The sequence below is a fragment of the Chrysochloris asiatica genome, unplaced genomic scaffold, assembly GCF_000296735.1.
Source record: "Chrysochloris asiatica unplaced genomic scaffold, ChrAsi1.0 scaffold00055, whole genome shotgun sequence".
NCBI classification, from domain to species: domain Eukaryota; kingdom Metazoa; phylum Chordata; class Mammalia; order Afrosoricida; family Chrysochloridae; genus Chrysochloris; species Chrysochloris asiatica.
The window spans coordinates 7380021-7402604 of record NW_006408573.1 but is presented as its reverse complement, the minus strand read 5'-3'; the positions used below and the strand labels follow the sequence as shown (position 1 = coordinate 7402604).

General features: G+C 46.8%; 1 protein-coding gene across 1 annotated transcript in view; it reads left to right on the top strand.

Annotated features, from left to right (window-relative positions):
- Window positions 1-22584, top strand: part of CNGB1 (cyclic nucleotide gated channel beta 1) — a 73707-nt gene that overhangs the window by 26487 nt on the left and 24636 nt on the right. Inside the window, exons 14-18 of the mRNA XM_006863624.1 lie at window positions 4482-4539; window positions 5215-5248; window positions 6283-6383; window positions 8614-8869; window positions 18938-19100. Coding sequence (XP_006863686.1) covers window positions 4482-4539; window positions 5215-5248; window positions 6283-6383; window positions 8614-8869; window positions 18938-19100 — 612 coding nt within the window. The remainder of the gene's footprint in view (window positions 1-4481; window positions 4540-5214; window positions 5249-6282; window positions 6384-8613; window positions 8870-18937; window positions 19101-22584) is intronic.

Genomic DNA, 22584 nt, shown 5'->3' with positions numbered 1-22584 from the left:
GCTTTGCAGAGGCACAGGGGTTACTGATGACGTGAGGGCCCTGGAAACAGGCAGCTGGTCGCCTAGCGACCCGGTCTCTGTGGGCAACAGCTCGGCTTTTCCTAGCAACTACCTCCTTTTGGTCCCCACCTGGCCTCCCTGGGGGCATTTCTGCAGAGTTCCCTGCACATCCCCTCGATATGATTAGAGGCAGGAAGGACTGCTGGCTAATCTGCCACCAGCCAGACGGGCTCTGGCTCTGGCTCCAGAGCTGGCCCCACAGGCACGTGGCTGCCTGGGGTGTTCCAAATCCCCCACTAACATGCACTGCCCTGGGACTGGGATGAGTGGCATGGCCCCCAGCTGAATGCCGGCACCATGGGCATCCTCGTCAACAAAGACAGCGAGACCCAAGTAGGTACCTGCTTCTCCCTAGGGGACCCCCTTCCCTCTTCCTTCTTAGGATATGGGGGAAGAGTCTGCGAAGGCGATGGTGAGGACTTTCACTTAGGGGCACAGTCTGCTGAGTATCTTGGGGAGGCAGAGCGGGCTCGTCCAAGCTCACAAGCTGATTGCCAGCATACCTTAAACTTGGCCAGCCAGGGAGACTTAAACTTGCAAGGCCTTAAACTTGGCCAGCCAGGGAGACTCTGGGATGCCTACCTTGGCCAGCCTCTGTCTACTCCTCTGCTTGGAAATACTTGGGATTTGGGAGCTTTCCAGAAGGTGCTGGCCTCCTGCTTCTGGGATGGGCTGGAGGGGGTCTTGGCAGGCACTGGGCATGTCATGGAGCAGGGACAATGTGGCTTTGGTGCCAGGCCTCCACACAGCCCCTGGCATGCTGATGGGGTCACTGCCAGGCTCCTTAGGGGTTCTGATTGATAGCTGGGGATGTTTGTGCCAATGTTCCCCAACCTACGTGGGTGATTTCACAACCCAGCAGATATTCCATTCCTGTGGGATTAATAATAACAATAGGAAGAACAATGATAATAGTTTACTGAGTTAACTGCTGCCATTTGATTATTGTTAGTTTGTCCCCATGCCAGACACCGTGCTAAGGGCACCTTGTGCGTCAGATATTATTAGTAACTCCATTTCACAGATGAGAGAACTGAGGCTAAGAGACAGTACTCTTCATGTTGAAAAGCACCCTACCAAGAAGTGCAGAGCCGATATTCTATCCCAAGTCGGGCCATTCCAAAGCAGACAAGAAAAGCTGCTTACCATTTCCCGAGACAGAGAAGTCAAGAGAATGACACTTGATGTGGACAGTCCTTTTTAATATTTCTATGAATATCTCATTCGTCTTTCGAGCTCTTAGAATATGTCAGGCTGTTCGGGCTCAGCAATTCTTGTCCCATTTAACAGATGAGCAAACAGAGGCAGCCCAAGGGCCTCCTGGTGACTTGCCCAAGCCAGGCAGTGATTTCAAGGCCCATGGGCCCTAACTGAACAGAACCTCAGGAAGCCTCTGGATGGGCCTGTGACCAATTGTTTCTGGGGCCTTGCACTCCAGACCCTGAGAACTGAGGAGGGTTTGCATCTGTGTTGGGGAGGGAGAATCAGCACAGCATCTCCCCACCCCCATCCCCCACACAGCAGATAGCCCATCTTTAGCCCCTAGCCCCTCTGTGCAAACCCACTTATCCTTTTGGCACGAGAACCCTGATACTCTTAGCCTATTGGTGGAGAGTCAACTTTGAATCATGGAGTAGCCTCCACTGAGTTTTCAATGACTGAGATTTGGAAGTTCGTGCCTGACGTTTATTCCTGGGTGCCTCTATGTAAATTTGAACCTCAGTTAGCAGCTGAGCACATTAACTATTTCCATTAACAGGGACTTCTCGATATTGGAGCCCACAAAAATGCTTTCATTTCTTTTAAAATTAGAAGAAAAAATGTTTTTAGATTGAAGAGAAAGTTTTAACACATTGTTGTTATTAAGTGCCATCAATTCGGTTCTGACTCATAGTAACCCAGAATAGGGTTTCCGAGGTGTAGTTGGTGGGTTTGAACCACTGACCTTGTGGTTAGCAGAACTTGTGGTTAGCAAGTTTATCCTAGAGTGCCACACCAGGACTCCTTTAATACTATACAATATGAATATATTAATCTTCATATGAATGCAGTTACAAAATAAACATTTTTCACTTTTAACTTTTGTAAGATGGAAGGGCCCTGGAAATCTGCAGCATCCAGGGCTCATGGAAGTCATTGTATACCCTGCTTTGGTCACTTGGATTTATTTAAGAAAATAACTTTCTTTCTGGGCAGGGTGGGGAGTCTTGCTCTGAGGATTTGGGCCCCTCACAATGGAAATGTCTAAATAGCAGAGAGGAGGAAAGTGAGTTGGGTGCTTGGGTCACCCAGACACCTGCCTTCCTGTTCCTTGTCATGTGAGGCCGGGTGGACACTCAGATGCAGGTGTGGAGGGGAAGACTTGGAAGGCCATGCTTAGTGCAGGCTTGCTGGTGCTGTGATGCTTCCAGACTAGGACAGAGTAGGAAGAAAGGCCTGATGAGCTACTTCTGAAAAATCAGGAAATGAAAATCCTATGGGTCACAGTTGTCCCATCCTGTTGTTTATGGGGTCGTCATGACATGGGAGCTGGCTTGATGGCAGCTAACAATAAGAACCAAAACACCAATACCAAACCCACTGTGGGCAAGTCAATTCCATCTCATACCAACAAGAACTAAACCTCCAAAGTGCAGCTTAAACCAAGAGCACTACCGTGGGGCCAGACACACCAGAGTCCTAGCTAGGCTGCACCTCGTACAGGCAGTGTGATGGGAGCAGGCCATCTGACCTCTCTGGGACTGTTTTCTAAGCTGGAATGGGACTGGTTACACCAAGCTTGCAGGGATATTTGGGTGATGATTCAGGGGGTCGGGGAAGAACTTCAGGCAAAGTACCCGTTCCAGTGCCTGGCATACCACCATGGGTGCAGCTATGGCACGTGATTATCACTGCTTCCTGATGCCCAGTCTGCTGGCTCCAAACAGTCTGAGGCTGCCATCCCCTGACCCCAGCCCTGCTGTAATGAATGGAAAGTTTACTGGGCTGCAGACACACCATGACATATCCTTTATGAGCCCCTCATAGACAGGGACCTCCAGGAAACTGGATTTAACTCTAACTACAGAAGTCCTGGTGTGGCGCTGTGGGTTAATGCGCCAGACTGCAAATCCATTTGAACTGCAAGGTTGGTGGTTCAAGCTCACCGGCTGCTCCTCAGAAACCCTACACAGGGTCGCTATGGGTTAGAATCGACTCGACGGCACTTAACAACAACAGAAGTCTTAGTGTGGTGCTGGAGGATAAACACTGGACTGCTAACTGAAGAGTCGGTGGTTCAAATCTACCAGCAGCTCCTTGGAAACCCTATATAGAGCCACTATAAGTCAGAACCAACTTGATGGCACTTAAGAACAACACAGGAATCGCATTAGCCCCTGGTTCTTAGTAATTGTCAGAATTACTGGTCCCACATGGGCATCCAAGGACCCAAATTAACCCCAAGATAGGCTCTTTTAGAGATTACACATGTGTTTGCACACATGGGCATGTATATGTATTCCAATTTGAATTAATTACCAGCATCTAAAGATAAGGAAAGGAGCTCCGGTAGCGTAGTGGTTACAAATCAGGCTGCAAACTGCAAGGTCAGCAGTTCAAAACTACCAGCTGCTCCGCGGGAGAAAGATGAGGCTTTCTGCTCCTGTAAAGATTTACAGCCTCGGAAACCCTGTTCAGGGTCGCTATGGGTTGGAACCGACTTGACGGCACTTAACAACAACAACAACAAAAATAAGGAGATTTCGTTTAAAACCCTGTCAGGCTCCTCTGGCCACTCTGGGTCCATTCCAAGCAGATGGACACAGGTTTTCTGCTTCACTCCCACCCAGGACATCATCCATTGCCCCTCACTCAGGCAGGGGTGCCTGAGGCCCTCAGCATTTGCTCTGTAGCGCTGATCTCACAGCGTGGAAAGTGGCAGGAGCTGACGTGTGTTTTGGGTGGTTTGGGATGATTTGTTGCATGTTTTTGGCCTGGTCACCCCTCTGGGTCTCACTTGTCTCATACTCCCAGCCCTGCCCTCCTCACCAGTGTTGCTGGAGACTCTCAGCAGGGAAATGCTGGACCCACTGTCCACCTTTAGGCCACACCCAGGATGTTCCTCCACCCTGCTCTTCGTACATCTGTTCTCCCTCTTGGACCCCTTTCCCCACTGCCGCCCCAATTCCCTGTGGCAGACTTATCACCTTAAAGGCCCAGCTTACTAGCCACTCCTCTGGGAAGCCCTCCTTCCTAGGTGGGATTGTGGTTGAGCCTTTTAAGCTTTGTTCCAGTCTGGGTGGTGGTTAGCAGGTTGGCAGGAGGCTGATAGCCTTCCTGGGCATCCCTCCCTGTCTGAAATACAAAGCCTGGCACTTAGAAAGCTCAGGAGGCCTTTGCCACCCTAACTTTAAGCTTTCTTCCTACTTCTGGGGTCCCAGTGTCTTTGCCCTGCTGGATAACTGCCTAGTGGAGGAGGCAGGCGCGAACACAAGCGGAGTAAGCTGGACGCACCTGAGGGCCTCACACCAGGTACAGAAAAGCCCTTTCCACCCCACAGACCTGAAGCCTGGGCTGGTTTCAGCAGAAGGACTGAGGCCCTGTCCCATTTGCTATGGGGGGATTTTCATCTGATGAGATGCCACAAGACAGGGAGGTGTGGGGATGGTGATCTCACAAGACCCCCTTATACCAGGGGCCAGGTGGTACCAGAAGGACTCCGGTAGCAGGACGTTGGGTAGGAGTTGGAAGGACCGGGGCTGGAGTCCTCACATAGCTGTGTAACTCTGGGCTAGTCGCCTCCTTATTCTGGGCCTCAGTGGTCACCTTGGTAGAATGAGACTAAAACCACTTCCCAGGGTTTGGAGGAGGATCCAAAGGGCTTGCACACTGTGAAGTGCGGTGCCTGGTGAGGAATACTGGGCTGGCTGCTTTAGTTGCTTTGTCCCTACCTGCACAGGTTGTATGGGGAGTCCCACCTTATACCTGACAATCCAGGTGTTGGGGTCTGGGGCTCCTGTGTGCAGTACCCTCTGTAGGTGGTAGATGACCTCCCTGGATGCCCCAGGAGAAGACAGAAGACTCTGACCGGGCACTCAGGGCAAGGGTCTCCTGAGGGTAGATTTCCTAGACTAGGACTGGGAGGGGATGATGTTTCCCTTTTATTTTTTGTAGGAGCTGCAGAAGGAGACTGCCTCCCACTCAGGAGGTAGGTGTGTGTGATGGGGTGAGGGTGGGAGTGGGGGGTTGAATAGTAACTCGTGATACCCTTAGACCAGAAGTAACTCTCCCCTCTCCTCCATCTTCCACCCAGCCCTTCCCACCCATCATTTCATAGGTCCTCACAGAGCCCAGCTCCTGTATCTTGAGTCTGATGATGTATTTCAAAGGCCCAAGGAGAACAGCAGTGAGGTCTGGGACTCCCAGGCCCCTCCTGCGCCTTCTCCCGGCAGACTGCAGCTCTGCTGGCTCCTGCTTGCAAGATTTTGACAACCTAACTTCCCTTACTAAGCACTCTCCTTTTCTTTACAAGTGGTTTCTCCAGCTAAGATGTCCACACTGTACCCAGGACATGCAACCTGCCATTATTTACTCCCTGACCCTCAGTCTTAAGAAGTCCAGGAATGGTGGGGGCCACGAGATAGCTGAGTGTGGTGCCCTGGGCTGCTGGGATGTGTGCCTTGCATGGATGTGTGCCAGGTTTCCTTCAATTGCTGGTACTCCTGGGAGACAGATGATCTACAGATCCAGGAATGAGGCTCAGAGGGTGACCCGTTGGGCCCGGAGGGTAAGGGAACGAACCTGCAGTTCACTCCTGGTTCCTCCCTGTTCCTCTCTGTTTGACCCAGACCCAGTCCCTTGATGTCGCTGAATCATACTCCAAAATCAAGGAAAACAGGGGGATGTGAGCTGGAAAAGGTGCCTGCACTGGGGCTGGCACTGAGGGAGGGGATTTTGGGTCCCTGCCAGCCATCAAGCTAACTGTCATAGGCAGAGAAGGCGGCCACAACTCCTGCCACAGACAAGCTGAGAGAGAGCTCAGAGCCCCCTCTGGTTTGCCCTGGGGTCAGGGTCTCTGTGTTCATGATTTACCATGTCACTGGCCAGTCTTAGAGAAAACAGTCATTGGTGGGTGTGTGGTGGCATCTTGGTGCTCCTTTGGGAATCACAAAGCAGGTACTCTCCCAGGATGGCTTTCCCCTATCAAGACCTAGAGTTTCCACACTCCTGCCATCTGATCAGCACTGAGGGAAAGCCAGACAGTGAAGGGTCCACCCACCCTGGAGGTGGAACAAACTCCATTCAAGTCCCTGCAGAGCCTGGTGCGCTACGGTGTGGAGCATGTAGGACACCCCACCCCCAGTGAGGCCCACTTTGTGGAGCTCTTCTGCCTAATACCCGCGGAGCACCCCCATTAACTAGACTTTTATGAGTGCCTGCCTGGGGCCACCCTGTCCTGAAGAAAACTTTACTTTGGTGGGGGTGGCCAGCTCTCTCCTTTGAGAGAATTCCAAAGCACCAATCCCATTGTTAGTAAATCATTCTGACTCATAGGGACCCAGTAGGGCAGAGGAGAATGGTCCCACTGGATTTTCAAGCCATTCAAACTCACCAGAGGCTCCTCGGAATCCGCCTAGGATTTCCAAGGTTGTAGTCTCCCAGCAAGATGGATTGGCCAAGTGGCAGCATCAATGGACTCAAGCGTGGCCACAGTAGTGAGGTTGGCCCAGGATCGTTCAGTGTTTCGTTCTTCTGTGCATAAGGTCGCTATGGGTCAGTACCGACTCGATGGCACCTAACAACAACAACAACAACAATCTTTATGGAGGAGTCCTGGTGTGGCGCCATAGGATAAGCACTCGACCTCAAAGTCAGTTTGAACTGAAAGACTGGCAGTTCAAACTCACCATATGCTCCTTAGAAACCCTATATTGGGTTGCTATGAGTCGGAACTGATTCAAGGGCACTTAACAACAACAATCTTTATGGAAGCAGACTGCCACACCCTTCTCCTGTGGGGTGACTGGTATGTTTGAACAGCTGACCTTGGGGTTCACATCTGAGCTCTTTTACCACCACATTACCAGGATGCTTTTTCCAAAAACACATAGGTGGTTAATTAATTCAACCTCCAACCTTTTGGAGTCCTGATGTGGTGTTGTAGGATAAATTAGACTATTAATCACAAGCTTGGCAGTTCAAACCCACCAGTCACTCCTACGGAGCTCTGGTAGCATAGTGGTTATGAGTCGGGCTGCTAACCTCAAGGTCAGCAGTTCGAGACTACCAGCCATTCCACAGGAGGAAGATGAGGCTTTCTGCTCCCGTAAAGATTTACAGCCTCAGAAACCCTGTTACAGGGTCGCTATGAGTTGGAATTGACTCCACGGCACATAACTCCCACCAACAGCCACTCCTTGGGAGAAGATGAGGTTATCTGCTCTTGTAAAGCTTTACACTCTTGGAAACGCTAAGGAGTAGTTCTACTTGGCCGTATCGGGTCTCTATGAGTGGGAATCAACTTGATGACAGACGGTGGGGCCAGTCTCCTTTAGCTGATATTAGCCATTGTCCAGGGTGCCATTCTCCAGGCCACATTCACCATGGTGCTCAGTCTCCGTGTGTCTAATGAATGAATGGAGAGGCAGCTTCAGGAGGTGGTGAGAGACCCAAGATCCTGACAGTGATGAGGTAGAGCAGGGCTTCTCGAGATTTAGCGGCATCAGATCACCAAGGTCTGGGCATAGGGGTGGGGTGGGGGGGGGGGTAGGGGCAACCTCCAGCTTTCCATGCCTTCCCCAGGTGATCTAGAGGCAGGTGATCTGGAAACCCCACTTTGGGAAACAAGGTGGCTTGTCCAGTTGTGATCACCTGGGAGCTGGTTAGAAATGCAGACTCTAAGGCCTCACCCCAGACCTGCCAAGTCGTAATCTGTATTCCAGTGTCTCTTGGCGATTTGTCTGCATAGGAGCATTTGAGAGGCACTGACCTGGAGCCCTGTTCTCAAACTTGACTGCATGTTGGAATTATTTGAGGAGATTTAAAATACTTGGAGCTAGGTCTCACCCCAGACTATGAAATCAGAATCTCTGGGGATGGGCCTGGGAATAAGAAATTGTTAACTCTTCCTGGGTGATTCCAGTGTGTAACCCAGTTTGAGAAACAAGGCCCTGGGAAAAGTCACTGCTTCCAGGTGGAAGTGGAATCAGTTGACCTCCAGGACCTCTTTGGGAGGGGACAGAATGTTCTACCAGACTAAGAATGTGTGAGTACCAGGTTCTGTGGGTCCAAGAGACTAAGATTCTAGGAGTTCTGGCTTCTTTAATTTGAACTTGTTTTCTGACTGAGATAGGAAATGTTTCAGGTGGTTGGTTAACAGCGAGAGAGGGAGAAGTTGGGGGTCTCTGGGCTGTTGGGTGGAGTAGCCATAAGGGATCACATTGAGCTCCAGGGAGAAGAGTGATGTTTCAGACCTTGGTGGAGCTGCTTCCGGCTCGCCAGGCTGTCTGTGTCGATGCTGTGGAGAGAGGCCCCTCCTTCCTCGCTCCCCCAACTCTGTGCTTCTCCTTGCAGTCCCCAGGGGCTCGCCTTAGCTGGCCCAGCACCATGGCTAAACCAGGCCGGGACATGGAACTGAATCGCCTGGTCCAGGATCAGCCACCTGGCCAGGTGGCCACTGGGCCTGTCCCTGCAATCCTGGTGGAGCATCTCCCCAATGTGCCCAGCTACCGCCCCCCAACCACCCGCATCCCTATCCTCATCTCCCGGAGGACAACCTTGTCCAATTCCAGCTTCGCCAAGGAAACCAGGAGCTCCATCCGTCGCCTAGGTAGTGTGAAGTTGCCTGCCCCTCATGCCTGTGTGTGGTGTGTTGCTTCTGCATGGCTTGTGGCTGACTTCCTGAGTGGGTGCTGTGGCTGAAATGCTGTCTCAGGGAAGACCAACATTGGTGTCCTGGTGATCAATGTCTTCATCCTGCTTTGATGTGACAATGCAGTGATTTTAGTCTCCCCGTGCCTGAAAGTCCACTATTAGCAATTTATTCCTTAGAGTTGTGCACTGCTTCCAGCAGGTCATCAATTTTTATATAGGTATTCTCTCACACTGTAGTCTAAACAAGTTGTTAGTATCTCCAGGCCTAGAAGCACGGGGCGGTGGGAAACAGAGAGAGAAAGGAGCAGAATAGAAATGTGAGGGATTAAGGCAGACAATCTACTGATCTTGAGAGTTTGCTGGGAGCTGGATATTTTGAGAACTGTTGTTATCTGCTCCGTCAATGCCATTTCAGGAAAGGAGAGATCCCCAGGTGCACACAGGTAAACCAGGAGGAGAGGCGTCCTTAGGGATCAGTGCAGATGGAGTGTCAGTCTGGATCTGGTTGACTGTGACAAGATCCCTGCAGTGGCCTTGAGATTCCTGCTGCCTGCCCTCTAACGACTAAGCACTCAGGGGCACACTGGTGACTCTGGGCTGGTACTTGTCACTTTCTGCCCATTTCCCCTTTTCATTTGTTTGCTTGTTTCTTCTTTTTGGATGACATTGTCCAATATTAGTCCCAGCAGGTAGAACTGAACATTTCATGGGAAGAAGACCCATCTGGTTCTTCTCTGCTCTTTCTGGCACGGAAGGGCATAGAATGGGAGGGGGGAAGGTGGTGGCACATAGCTCCTCCCTATGATGAGATGTGACACTCCAGGCTCAGCCTTCCAGAGGAAAAGCCCAGATCAACTCATTCCAAAGGAATCCCCAACTCCCACCTCACCACCTAGCAGTCCTCAAGCCCTACTATATACTATACCACTTCTACTTTTATTTGCTTACTATTTTTCTTTACGGAGTCCCAGCGGCACAGTGGTTAAGTACTTAGTTGCTAATTGCAAGATCAACAGTTTGAACCTACCAACTGCTCCATGGGAGAAAGACCTCGTGATCTGTCCCCATAAACATTGTTGTTGTTAGTGCCTTCCTGTCAGTTCCAACTCATGGAGACCCTGTGTACAACCGAATGAAACCCTGCCTGGTCCTTTACCACCCTCATAATTGTTGTCACGCTTCAGCCCATTGCTGCTGCCACTGTGTCAATCCATCTTCTTGGGGGTCTTCCTCTTTTTTGCTGACACACCACCACCACCACACACATTACCAAGCATGATGTCCTTCTCCAGGAACTGGTCCCTCCTGATAACATGTCCCAAGTATGAGAGACGAAGTCTTGCCATCCTGACTTCTCAGGATCATTCCAGCTGTACTTTTTCCAACACATTTGTTTGTTCTTGGAGTCCATGTACTTTTTTAAAAATAAGACTCTTATCCCCATCTCTTTTCCCCAGAACTGTCTAGACAAGATGAAAACTATTCAGTGGGGACTCTATCTTCCTCTGCACACTCTTAAACTAAACTCCCTCTTGAAACCTTGTAAGCCCGTCACTTCATGCCTTTATCACCCCCTCATTTTAGGTAGCCAATGTCTAAGTTGCCCATCCCTATCTACCCTATATACAGAGGGGATAGCATTGATACTTTATGTGAAGACTCCTTCCCTGTCAGTTGGTATTTTGAGCTACTACATCCATAAATATAGGTCAAGTTCATCAAATTGTAGCAATTTACATTCGTTTGCTTTATCAAAAATATTCTTTCCCAACACCTTAACTCAAGTATATTAATTCTTCTACAATCTTCCTTATTCATTGTCCAACTTTCACGTGCACATGAGGCTATTGAATATGGCTTGGGTCAGGCGCACCTTAGACCTCAAACTGACATCTTTGTTCTTGAACACTTTAAAGAGGTCTTGTGCAACAGATTTGCCTAATGTAATACGTTGTTTGATTTCTTGGCTGCTGCTTCTGTGAGTGATGGATCCAAGCAAAATGAAGTATTTGGAAACTTTAATCTTGTCTCCATTTATCATAATGTTATTTATTGGTCCAGTTATAAGGATTTATGTTTTCTTTACATTGCGGTGCAACCCACACTGAAGGCAGTGCTCTTTGATCTTCATCAGTAAACATTTTAAGTCCTCTTCACTTTCAGCAAGCAAGGTTGTATCATCTGCATATCACAGGTTGTTAATGACTCTTCCTCTGATGCTGATACCATGTTCTTCATTTAGCCTAGTTTCTTGGATTATTTGCTTAGTATACAGATTGAATATGTATAGTAAAAAAAAAAAAATACAACCCTGGCACATACCTTTCCTGATTTTAAACTATTCAGCATCACCTTGTTGTGTTTAAACAACTACCTCTTGGTCTATGTACAGGTTCTTCATAAGCACAAGTAAGTGTTCTGGAATAGCCATTCTTTGCAGTGCTGTTCAAAGTCTGTCATGAGTGACACACTTGAAAGCCTTTGTGTGGTCAATAAAGCACAGATAAACATGTTTCTGTTATTCTCTGCTTTCAGCCCAAATCCATCTGATGTCAGCAATGCTATCTCTTGTTCCACGTGCACTTCTGAATCTGGCTTGAGTTTTTGGCATTTCTCTGTAAATTACTTTTGCACCTGTTTTTAAATTATCTTTAGCAAACTTTTACTTGTGATATTAATGATTTCTAGATTCTGTTGGGTCAACTTTCTTTGGAATGGGCATAAATGTGGATCTCTTCCAATCATTTGGCCAGGTAGCTGTCTTCTAAATTTCTTGCTATAGAAGAGCAAGCGCTTCCAGTTACATCCGTCTGTTTTAAGATTTCCATTTGTCGTCCATCAATTTCAGGAGTCTTGTTTTTGTCGATGCCTTCAGTGCAGCTTGCATTTCTCCCTTCAGGACCGTTGACCCTTAATCATATGCTGCTTCTTGAAATGGCTGAGTACTGACCATTACTTTTTAGTACAGCGACTCTGTGTATTCCTTCCAATTCTTTTTGATGCTTTCTGTATCATTCAATATTTGCCCATAGGATCTTTCAGTATTGCAATGAATATTTTTCTTCATTTCTTTCATCTTGAGAAATGTTGAGTGTGTTCTTCCCTTTTGGTTTTCTAACTCAAGGTCTTTGCACATTTCATTATAATACTGGACTTTGTCTTCTTGAACTGCCCTTTGAAATTTTTTGTTCAGCTCTTTTATCTCCTCATTTCTCCCATTTGCTTTAGCACCTCTACACTGGAGAGCAAGTTTCAGAGTCTCTTCTGACATTCATTTTGGCCTTTTCTTTCTATTTTGTCTTCTTAATGACCTTTTGCTTCTTTCCTGTATGATGTTCTTGATGTCATCCTACAATTCTTCTGTTCTTCAGTCATTAGTGTCTAATGCATGAGATCTGTTCTTGAGATGATTTCTAAATTCAGGTGGGATATGTTCAAGATCATATTTTGGCTCTCATGGACTTGTTTCAAGTTTCTTCACCTTCATCCTAAACTTGCTTATAAGAAACTGATGGTCTGTTCCACAGTCTGCCCCTGGCCTTGTTTTGTCTGATGATACTGAGCTTTTCCACTGTCTCTTTCCACAGATGTAGTCATTTTGATTTCTTTGCATTCCATCTGATGAAGTCCATGTATACAGTCATCTTTTACATTGTTTTTGCAATGAATAAATTATTGCCTTGCAAAAGACCTATGAACTCTACAGTATCATTTTTATCACCAAGGCCATATTTTCCAAATACTGACCCTTCCTCTTTGTTTCCAACCTTTGCATTGCAATCACCAGTAATTATCAATAGATCTTGAATCCATTTTGATCAAGTTCCAGATTGAAGAAGTTGTATAATTCTTCAATCGCATCATCACTGGTTTTAAATTTCAATAACAGTGGTATTAACTGGTCTTTCTTGGAGGTGTATGGACATTTTCCTATCACAGACAGCATCGTACTTCACTATAGATCTTGAAATGTTCATTTTGGTGATGAATGCTGCACCATTCCTCTTGAAATTGTAGTGCCTGGAATAGTGAACAATATGATTGTCAGATTCAAAATGGCCAATACCAGCCCATTTTAACTCACTAATGCCTAGGATATTGATCTTTATGCATTACATCTCATTTTTGACAGTTTTCAGTTGTAATGATTCATATAGCTTACGTTCCATGTTCCGATTATTAATGAATGTTGTAGCTGTTTCTCCTCACTTTGAGTTGTGCCCCATCAGCAAATGAAGGTCCCAAAAGCTTTGCTCCATTCGCATCATCACAGTCAACTCTATTTTGAAGAAGTAGCTCTCCCCAGTCATAGTTTGAGTGTCTTCCATCCTGAGGGACTCATCTTCCAGCACTATGACAATATTCTGGTGCTCTTCATAATGTTTTTTCTTCTGGCACTATGTCTAACAATGTTCCACTGCTATTCATGAAGGTTTCAGTGGCTAAACATTCCAAAGTAGTCAGTCTTACTTTCTTCATAGTCTGTCTTCGTCTGGAAGCTCAGCTGAAACTTGTCTACCGTGGGTGACCCTGTTGATGTTTAAAATGTCAGTGGCATAGCTCACAGCATCACAGCAACATGTGAGCCACCACAGTACAGCAAACTGACAGACGAGTGGTCCCCCAAATTACAGCCTTGGCAATCTTATGGGGAAGTTCTATCCTGTCCTATAGGGTCTCAAGTCAGGACTCAACAGCAGTGAAATTTCTCTTCAGTGGATCCACTTTTTAAGTTTAGCTAAATGTACTTAAACAGAAAACTTTGTTATTATTTAAATGCAAAACCAATAAAAATTAACCATAACTGTATATAACACAAAAGAGCTCTGGTAACGTAGTGGTTATGAATTGGGCTGCTAACCTCAAGCTTGGCAGTTTGAAACTACCAGCTGTTCCACAGGAGAAAGATGAGGCTTTCTGCTCCTGTAAAGATTTGCAGCCTTGGAAACCCTGTGCAGGGTCGCTATGAGTCGTAACCGACTCCATGGCACATAACCACCACCACCATATACACAGGATACAAATTATTGTTGATCATTTCTAATGAAACACTCCGGCTGAAGGCTTGATGCTGAAGCCTGCTTTCCTAGCCAAAAAGGAGAATTAAGATGAGGCAGGGAGAAGTTAAGGACGGAGTCATAGTCACCTGCGGCTTCTACTAACCTGAGGCAGACTTGAAATGGCAAGAATGCGTGTTCTCTTTGGCCTTGTCTCTACTATCTGAAATCATTTTGTGTCCTTCCTGGTATATGGGAACTCTGCACTCAGGGGCACGTCCCTAGTGACATGGTGGAACACTGATCTGCTTTGACTTTATTATAACACATGGTGACTTTAGGTCTGACACACAGGCCACGGTAACACAGAGTAAGAACCTTTGTCATCCCTCAGTGCTCTGCGTGACACCTCCTGAGTGGAGGCTTCCTTTCATAGGGGTTCTGCCTTTGCTGGGAACCCACCTCAGTGGGACATCTGTGGGGCGTGGTGAAGAAGAGCATACACTCTGGAACCAGGCTGCCTGGGACTGCGTCCTGGCTCTGCAGCAAATTCCTTAACCTCTCTGTGAATCAGTTGTCTTCTCTACGTCCTGGCTCTGCAGCAAATTCCTTAACCTCTCTGTGAATCAGTTGTCTTCTCTACGTCCTGGCTCTGCAGCAAATTTCTTAACCTCTCTGTGAATCAGTTTTCTTCTCTACGAAATGCTGACAGCAATCTCAGTTACCTCATAGAACTGCTGGGAAGGTGAAGAGAATTAACACCTTGACATTTGTGAGGGCCGGAACTCGACCAGATGACCTGGTTTTGCTGGGTCTTGCAAGTTTTTACTGCCTTTGATGCTGTTCTGCCTTCTCTATTAGTGGAGAATATTTGCATTTTCCTTTTCTGGCAGGTTTCTGCCGACACAGGTTCCAACGTTTCCATATTTTATTGTATAAGTAAAGAGAGGATAAGTCCAAAGATTGCTACATGCATAGGTTGATTCCCAACAAAATGTGTTTAAACAAATCTCTGCGATCAATGGATGGCTGCAGAAGACAAGTTCTCTGAGTAATTTCTTAACGTCCTTGTTGTTGTTGTGTTGGTAAGCCAGTCAGTACTTTTGAGTACTTCTTGACTCATCCATGTCTGTGTATAAAGTAGTTAGTGTTTAGTGAAACAAATGTCTGGCAGACACATAGGAAGTGCTTAACAGTAAATATGATTGTTTTCTAAATCAATTTAATACATACAATATTACTCTTCATATATCTAACAATTGTTGTTAAGTGCTATCCAGTCGGTTCTGACTCATAGTGACCCTGTATAAGGTTTCCAAGGCTTTAAAGCTTTGCAGAATCAGAAAGTCTCATCATTCTCCCATGCTTTAAACAATATTATTCTCTAATTCAATATAATATAAACCAGTATCATTTCTACTTTGAGTTTCCACTCTGCCAAGCTGGTGGGAAAAGAGATTATCAATCTTGGAAGTTTTCTTTCCTCTCCTGGGGGTAATCCAAGCTGTCAGGTTTGACCCAGGACAAGTTATCTGCACTCCCGGACTCCCTGAGATGTCCTCCTGGCTGCTTAAAGCCAGTGGTGAGGGAACACACTGGGGTTCTAAGCATTTGTAAAGTTCTACCTTAACTCTTTTGTTTGTGTTGGAAGAAGTGCAGCCAGAGTGCTCCTTGGAGGCCAGAATGGCCAAACCTCGACTCTCATACTTCAGACATATTATCAGGAGGGCCCAGTCATTGGAGAAGGATATCATGTTTCGTAAGGTGGAGGATCAGAGAAATAGAGGAAGACCCTCAATGAGATGGATTGGCAAAATGGCAGCATCAATGGGCTCAAGCGTGGCAACAATTATGAAGTTGGCCCAGGACCGGGCATTGTTTTGTTCTGTTGTGCATAGGGTTACTCTGAGTCAGTACCGACTCGATGGCACCTAACAACAACAACAACGACCTTTGCTCTGGTAGCATAGTGGTTATGAATTGGGCTGCTAACCTCAGGGTCAGCAGTTCAAAACTACCAGCTGTTCTATGGGAGGCTTTCTGCTCCTGTAAAGTTTTATAGCCTCGGAAACCCTCTACAGGGTCACTAAGAGTAGGAACTGATTCCACAGCACATAACCACCACCATCAGCCTTACACACTTCTGTCCTCCATCTCTGTCTTTGCTTTGGAGTCCTGGGGTGGTGCTATGGGCTAATACATCAGATTGCAAAGTCATTTGAACTGTAACAACAGTAACTCAAGCTCACCAGCTGCTCCTTGGAAACCCTATACAGGGTCGCTATGGGTCAGAATCGACTCCCCGGCACTTAACAACAACAACCTTTGCCCTAGCCACCTCTACACCGCCCCACCCCCACCCCCAGCTCAGCTGTCAAGGCCTTTGGGGCCCCTCCCTGTCTCTCCTTCCCACAGCCTGGGGAGTGAGTTTCTTGTTTGTTTGGGTAGTCCTTCTCCCTTAAATTTAAGAAAAGATCCTCAGTGCCTGCTCTTGCTCTTCCTCTGAGGGCTTAGGGCTTTAGTCAGACAAAAGCCTCAAGGCCTCCTCCTATTCCTTCCCTGGAACTGTGAAAGAAAGAGAAGCACCTCTGCAAACTGCACAGGATTTTCCCCTGCTGACCATTTCAATGAGTTTAAAAAATGCATCCATATCTATGTCATGCCAGAGTCCTAGTGTGGCTCTGTGGGCTAAGACACTGGACTGCAAGGTTACTTGAACGGTAAGGTCAGCAGTTCAAGCTCACCAGCTGCTCCTCGGGAACCTTATACAGGGTCACTATGGATCAGAACTGACTCAACGGCACTTTACAACAACAACATCTCCTGCCCAGTTATTTTAAAATCCCCTCCCCCACTTTGGAGGCTATGCGTCAGGACTCCTGGTGCGTCGCTGTAGGATCAGCACTCGACTGAGAATCACAAGATCGGCAGTTCAAACCCACCAGCTGCTCCTCAGAAACCCTATACAGGGTCGCTATGAGTTGGAACTGACTCGACAGCATTTAACAACAACAAACCCTGCCGTTAATATCACAAGCAAGTAACGTTTTTCTGCAGGTAATTTAAAAACAGTTTCAACATCCACAGGGATCTGCCGAAAAGCAGAAGAGGAAGTGGAACTAGGCAAGTCATTGCTGACGTCTAATGGATCTCGGCTGAAAGTAAAGAATACCAGTTGTGCCTTATTGACTATGCAAAAACTTTCAGCTGTGTGGGTTATAACAAACTATGGATAACATTATGAAGAATGGCAATTCCAGGATACTTAATTGTGTTCATGAGGAATCTGTATGTAGACCAAGAGGCAGTTAGTTGTTCAATAGACAAGGGGATGCTTGTTTATTTAATATCAGGAGAGGTGTGCATCAGGATTGTATCCTTACACCATACTTATTCACTTTGTATGCTGAGCAACTAATCCCTGAGAAGTAGAATCATGTAAAGAAGGGTATCATGGTTGGAGAAAGACTTGTTAACGGCCTGCAATATGCAGATGACACAATCTTGCTTGCTGGAAGCAAAGAGGACTTGAAATACTGATGAAGATCAAAGACTCCAGCTTTCAGTATGGATTGCAACTCAATGTAAAGAAAACAAAATTCCTCACAGCTGGACTAATGAATTACATAATAAGCAGAGAAAAGATTAACATCAGAGACTTCATTTTGCTTGGATCCACCATCAACAGTCATGGAAGCAGCAGTCAAGAAATCAATCAACGTAGTGCATTAGACAAATATTTTGCATAGGACCTCCTTAAAGTGTTAAAGGACAAAGATGTCACTTTGAGAACTAATGTGTGCCTGGCCTAAGTCATGCATGTGAAAATTTGATAATGTATAAGGAAGATCATTGAAGAATCGATGCATTTGAATTATGGTGTTGATGAAGCATACTGTAAGTACCATGGGCTGCTAGAAGAACAAACAAATTCGTTTTAGAAAAAGTACAGAAGAATGCTCCTTAGAATCGAAGATGGCAAGACTTTGTCTCTCATACTTTGGTTATGTTATCAGGAGGGACCAGTCCCTGGAGAAGGACATCATGCTTGGTAAAGTGGAGGGTCAGTGAAAAAGAGGAAGGCCCCCAACATTATGGATTGACACAGTGGCAGCAACAATGGGCTCAAACACAACAATTGTGAGGATGGTCAGGACCGGACAGTGTTTCGTTCTGTTGTGTGAAGGGTTACTATGAGTAGGAACTGACTCGACATCACTAACAACAACTACAACCTCTGCTTTGCTGGTGCCCAAGGCCTGTGGCTAGCTGCTGTTGGGTGGGTCTGCCCAGGTGTGATGGGGAGTGGGATGGGAATCCATCCCGGCCCCTCAGCTTTTTCTGAGCTTGACCTTGGGACAGATCTGGGAGGGTAATGAAGCCCAAGGCAGGAACCACACCCAAGCTTCCCACTTGGGACAAGGGACGCAGCACCAGACCTCTCAGAAGTCTAGGAGGAGCTGGGTTAATGAATGTTGTAGGCACCTGACATGTATAAAAACAAGGCAATGCCAAGGCAGGTACTAAAACTGACCTGATAGTCTGCTATTTTTGACTGGAAGAAACATCCAAATATTTCTATCTGAGGCTGTTGGAGATGTGAGGCCATGTGCCCCTTGGTCTCAGGGCTAGGAAGGTATCACTTTGCAACAGGGGAGCTGAGGCTTAGGAAGGGGACCCTGTTGCTGGCCCTCAGGCTGAGGATGCCCTCTGTGAGCGCTGCTCCCCAGTCCCTGGTCCTTAATGTTGTTCTGAGTGCAGGGAACTCAGGCTGGGCTTTGGAGAGCATACCACCATGGCTTCTTCCACGGCTCATGGGCTGGTTGCTGGGTGCTTGTTGTCCTCAGAGGGCCCTGGAGCTGAATGCTTGCACTCCTTGCATTGAGCTTTACAGTTGCCCATTGGAAGGCAGGGCTGCTGGAAGCTTCTTCGAACATGCTTTTTGTGGCTTTCTTCAAGAGTACGGCAAAGTTCCTGGGACGTGGCTTTCCCTTCTCTGACTGTCTCCTCTCCTTTCTCTCTCCAAGTGCCTGCCACCAAAGAGCATCCGGAGGTGCAGGTGGAAGACGCTGATGCGGACAAACTCCCGCTCATCTCGGAGGAAAAGCCGCCCTCGCCTGTCTTGCCGCCACCTTCTCCTGCCAAATCAGACACCCTCACGGTCCCAGGCTCAGCAGCAGGTTTCCACAGGTCACCTTTTATACTTCTCTTGGCTTTTCATACCACTTGATACATGTCCATTTCACAGATGAGGAGACTGAGGCCAGAGAAGTAAAGCAGCTGGCTCTAGGTTACACAGAGAGTTGGTGTCAGGAGTGGGACTGTGTTCCCTTCTCGGATCCTACTAACTCCTGGCTGAGGGCTCCCAAGAATTCCTGTCCTAAAAACCCTCTGCTGTCATTTAGAAGGCACAGTAAATATGAAGGGGATCATTTCTGCCCACTTTTTTTTTTTTTTTTCATGAAATCACATAATGGAACAATCAAAGAGCATTAGAAAAATCATCCCAAACACTAGGGCTTCGTCTTTTTCTTGCATTGTACAAAATTCTTTATATAGTCTACATATATGTCCCTTATCAAATACATGATTCACAAACATCTTCTCCCGATCTGTAGGTTGGCTTTCCATTTTCTTGACAGTGTCCTTGGAAGAACAGAAGTTTTAAATTTTGATGAAGTCCCATTTATCTATTTTTTCTTTGGTTGCTTGACTAGATGGTGCTTTTATTTCTCAGCATATCCTTTTAAGCCTTGCTTATGTTATTGGTAAGTGCCTTTGAGTTGGTTCTGACTCATAGTGACCCTGTACAGGGTTTCCAAGGAGCAGCTGGTGAATTTGAACCACCGACTTACAGTTCAAACCTACCTTGTGGTCCAGTGCATTATAGGTCCATGTTTTTGTGTGGTTTTAATGAAAGGAGCAAGTCAACCTGAGGTTCTATTTTTTTTTTAACTTATATCTCATTATATGAGGCTGAACCACATGGTCAGTGGTTCAAATCCACCAACCATTCCTTGGAAACCCTACACAGGGTCGCTATGAGTTGGAACCAACTTAACGGTACTTTGCAACAACATGCTGGCTGTGGGATAGTTCACCAGCTCACGAGCCAGATCCATTTGTCAAACCCTCCTTGCTGGGCACTGCCCATAACTGTACTGTGAGTGTGGTCTTCTGCTCTCTGTTCCTGCCTTCCTTTGTCAAACAAGGTTCTCCTCATCTCTTCAAGGTTGTGACCATTTCTATGTCTCCTGAGAGCCGTTTGTCATCTCATGGTTAAAGGTAGTTCGGGACAACTTGAGCTAGGTCACTGGGGAAAGGCCCTATAGCTAGCTAGGCCAGCTGTGAAGTGCACAGTGCAGTTCAGTGCTTTGTGAATGTTGTGTGCAAGCCCGAGTGGAGTTGCCAAGGCTTCTCCTGCACTCGCTGGCCGGAGAAATGATTCTTATTTTCTTGATTCACTTTTACTGTCACCTAGGAGCTGACCAGAATGGAGATGGTCGAATGTGACAAAGTTAGGAGTCTCTGATTTAGCATGGAGATAAGAGCTACCACCTCACTAGGAACACAGCTCTCAGCTCCATCGGGCTAGCCACAGGGCTGTGTTCAGTTTATTAAACTATGCACAAGGTTTTGAGGAGGCACCAGCATGAATGTAAACATCTGCTCTACCTCCTCCAGTTGCTGCAGAGTTAATGCCGACTTGTGGTGACCCCATGTGTGTCAGAGCAGAACTGTGCTGAATAGCGTTTTCCAGGACTGATTTTTCAGAAGTAGATTGCCAGGACTTTCTTACAAGGGACTTGTTGCTGTGTGTCGTTGAGTCGGGTCTGATTCACAGTGATTCTGTATAGGGTTTCCGTGAGCAGCTGGTAGGTTTGAACTACAGACCTTGTGGTTTTGTGGTTAGCAGCCCAGTGCTTATCCTACATCACCACACCAAGGCCCAAGGCAGCTGTGGGTGTATTCAAACCACCAACCTTTTGGTGCACAACCAAGTTGTTAACTGTTTGTACCCCCGGGGACTATGTGCGCTTTGTATGTATGGGCTGGAAAACTACGTAGGCTGGGCTGAGGTGAGGGTATCTGGGGGTGGGGAAAGAAAGCAAGATCACAAGGTACTAGAACCCAAGCTTCCTGCCTCTACTTATGGTTTGGGCCTGCCAGGCATCTCTAGTCCTTGAGATTCGGTCATTCATTTATCCACTGTTTGATGCTGGGGATGCGCCAAGGAGAAGCACAACAGAGATTCTCTGCGAGCTGACGTTTGAGCAGAGTACAGATAGACAGTTAGTGTGGAGCCAAATCAACAGGACAGTTCCAGAGAGGGCTGTGAGAACCGAGGAGCTTCTGCCTGAGCCCGGCTCTGAGAAAGATGGGAGCGGCCAGCGGTGACCTGTGTCAGGGGCAGAATGGGCACTGGGGTCAACCAATGGGAGCAGAAAGACCACAGAAACTGCAGGCCCTGATAGAGATGCATGAGGGCAAGGACCTTCTTGTAGCTTAAAGTTGTGGTTTGGAGGGAATCCCAGCTCACCGCTTACCAGATGTGGGGTTTCAGATAAGTCACTCCTAGGCCGCTGTTTTTCCATAATAAAATAGGGATAAAAATATCGCCTGTTTACTAGAGTTCTTGTTAATATCAAATGTGCTACTGGAGTCCCTGGGTGGTCCAAATGGTCAGTGTGTTTGGCTGCTCACTGTAAGGTGCGCCTCAGGCAATGTATCACTGTAAAACCAGCCATTGAAAATTCTACTGAGTACAATTCTACTCGAACATACAGGGCATGTCCACAAGTTAGAGTCCGCTAGACACAGCTGGTTTTACTGGCTCAACCTTTATTCGTGGTCCCAAAGCAGACTTCCCTGGTGACCATCTGGTGTGTAAGACCATACTATTCTCATGTCTTATCCTCCCATCTTCCTGGTAGATTGTTCTGACGCTCATCGTGTTGCACTATAACACTTTTGTTTTTGCTTTCCTGGGCTAACGCTCAGGTCTAGGTTCCCAAACTCTTGATTTTATGTGCTATGACCTGGTTTCCTATGCTAACATTTTGCATTTATTTTATGTTTTGTTGTTGTTGTTAAATGCCATTGAGTCAGTTCCAACTCACAGCAACCCTTGTATGGGGTTTCCAAGGAGCGGCTGGTGGATTCAAACTGCCAACCTTGTGCTTCTCTTCCAGTGCCAAAAAATAACAACATCAACACTTTGCATTTACTTTATGTTTTATATGTATGTTATGGAGTTTTGGTATGGCGCTGTAGAATAAGCACTTTGACTACAAGGTCAGTTTGAACCACAAGGTCTGCGATTCAAACCATCCAGCTACTTTTCAGAAACCCTATAAGGGAAGTCAGAACCGACTCAATGGCACCTAACAATGCATGTTAATACAAGTCATCAAGGAACAACCTTTTCCTCCCCAGACTAAGTTCATAAACTTACAAAATGTTTCTAGTGGTAAATGACCTGGGGCTGGGTCTTCTAGACAAAACCTTTGTGTTTCTATATCAACAAATTACTACTTTATCCTAAACAAGTTTTTTCCCCCCTATCTTGCTTCTTTGGTTGTATAAGAAGTTTCTCATTTGATCTTTTCCCTTCCTCTTTTTCAGCTAAGCAATCCTCAGTAAAGCTATTTATTCTCACTGTGGAGAAGCAGGT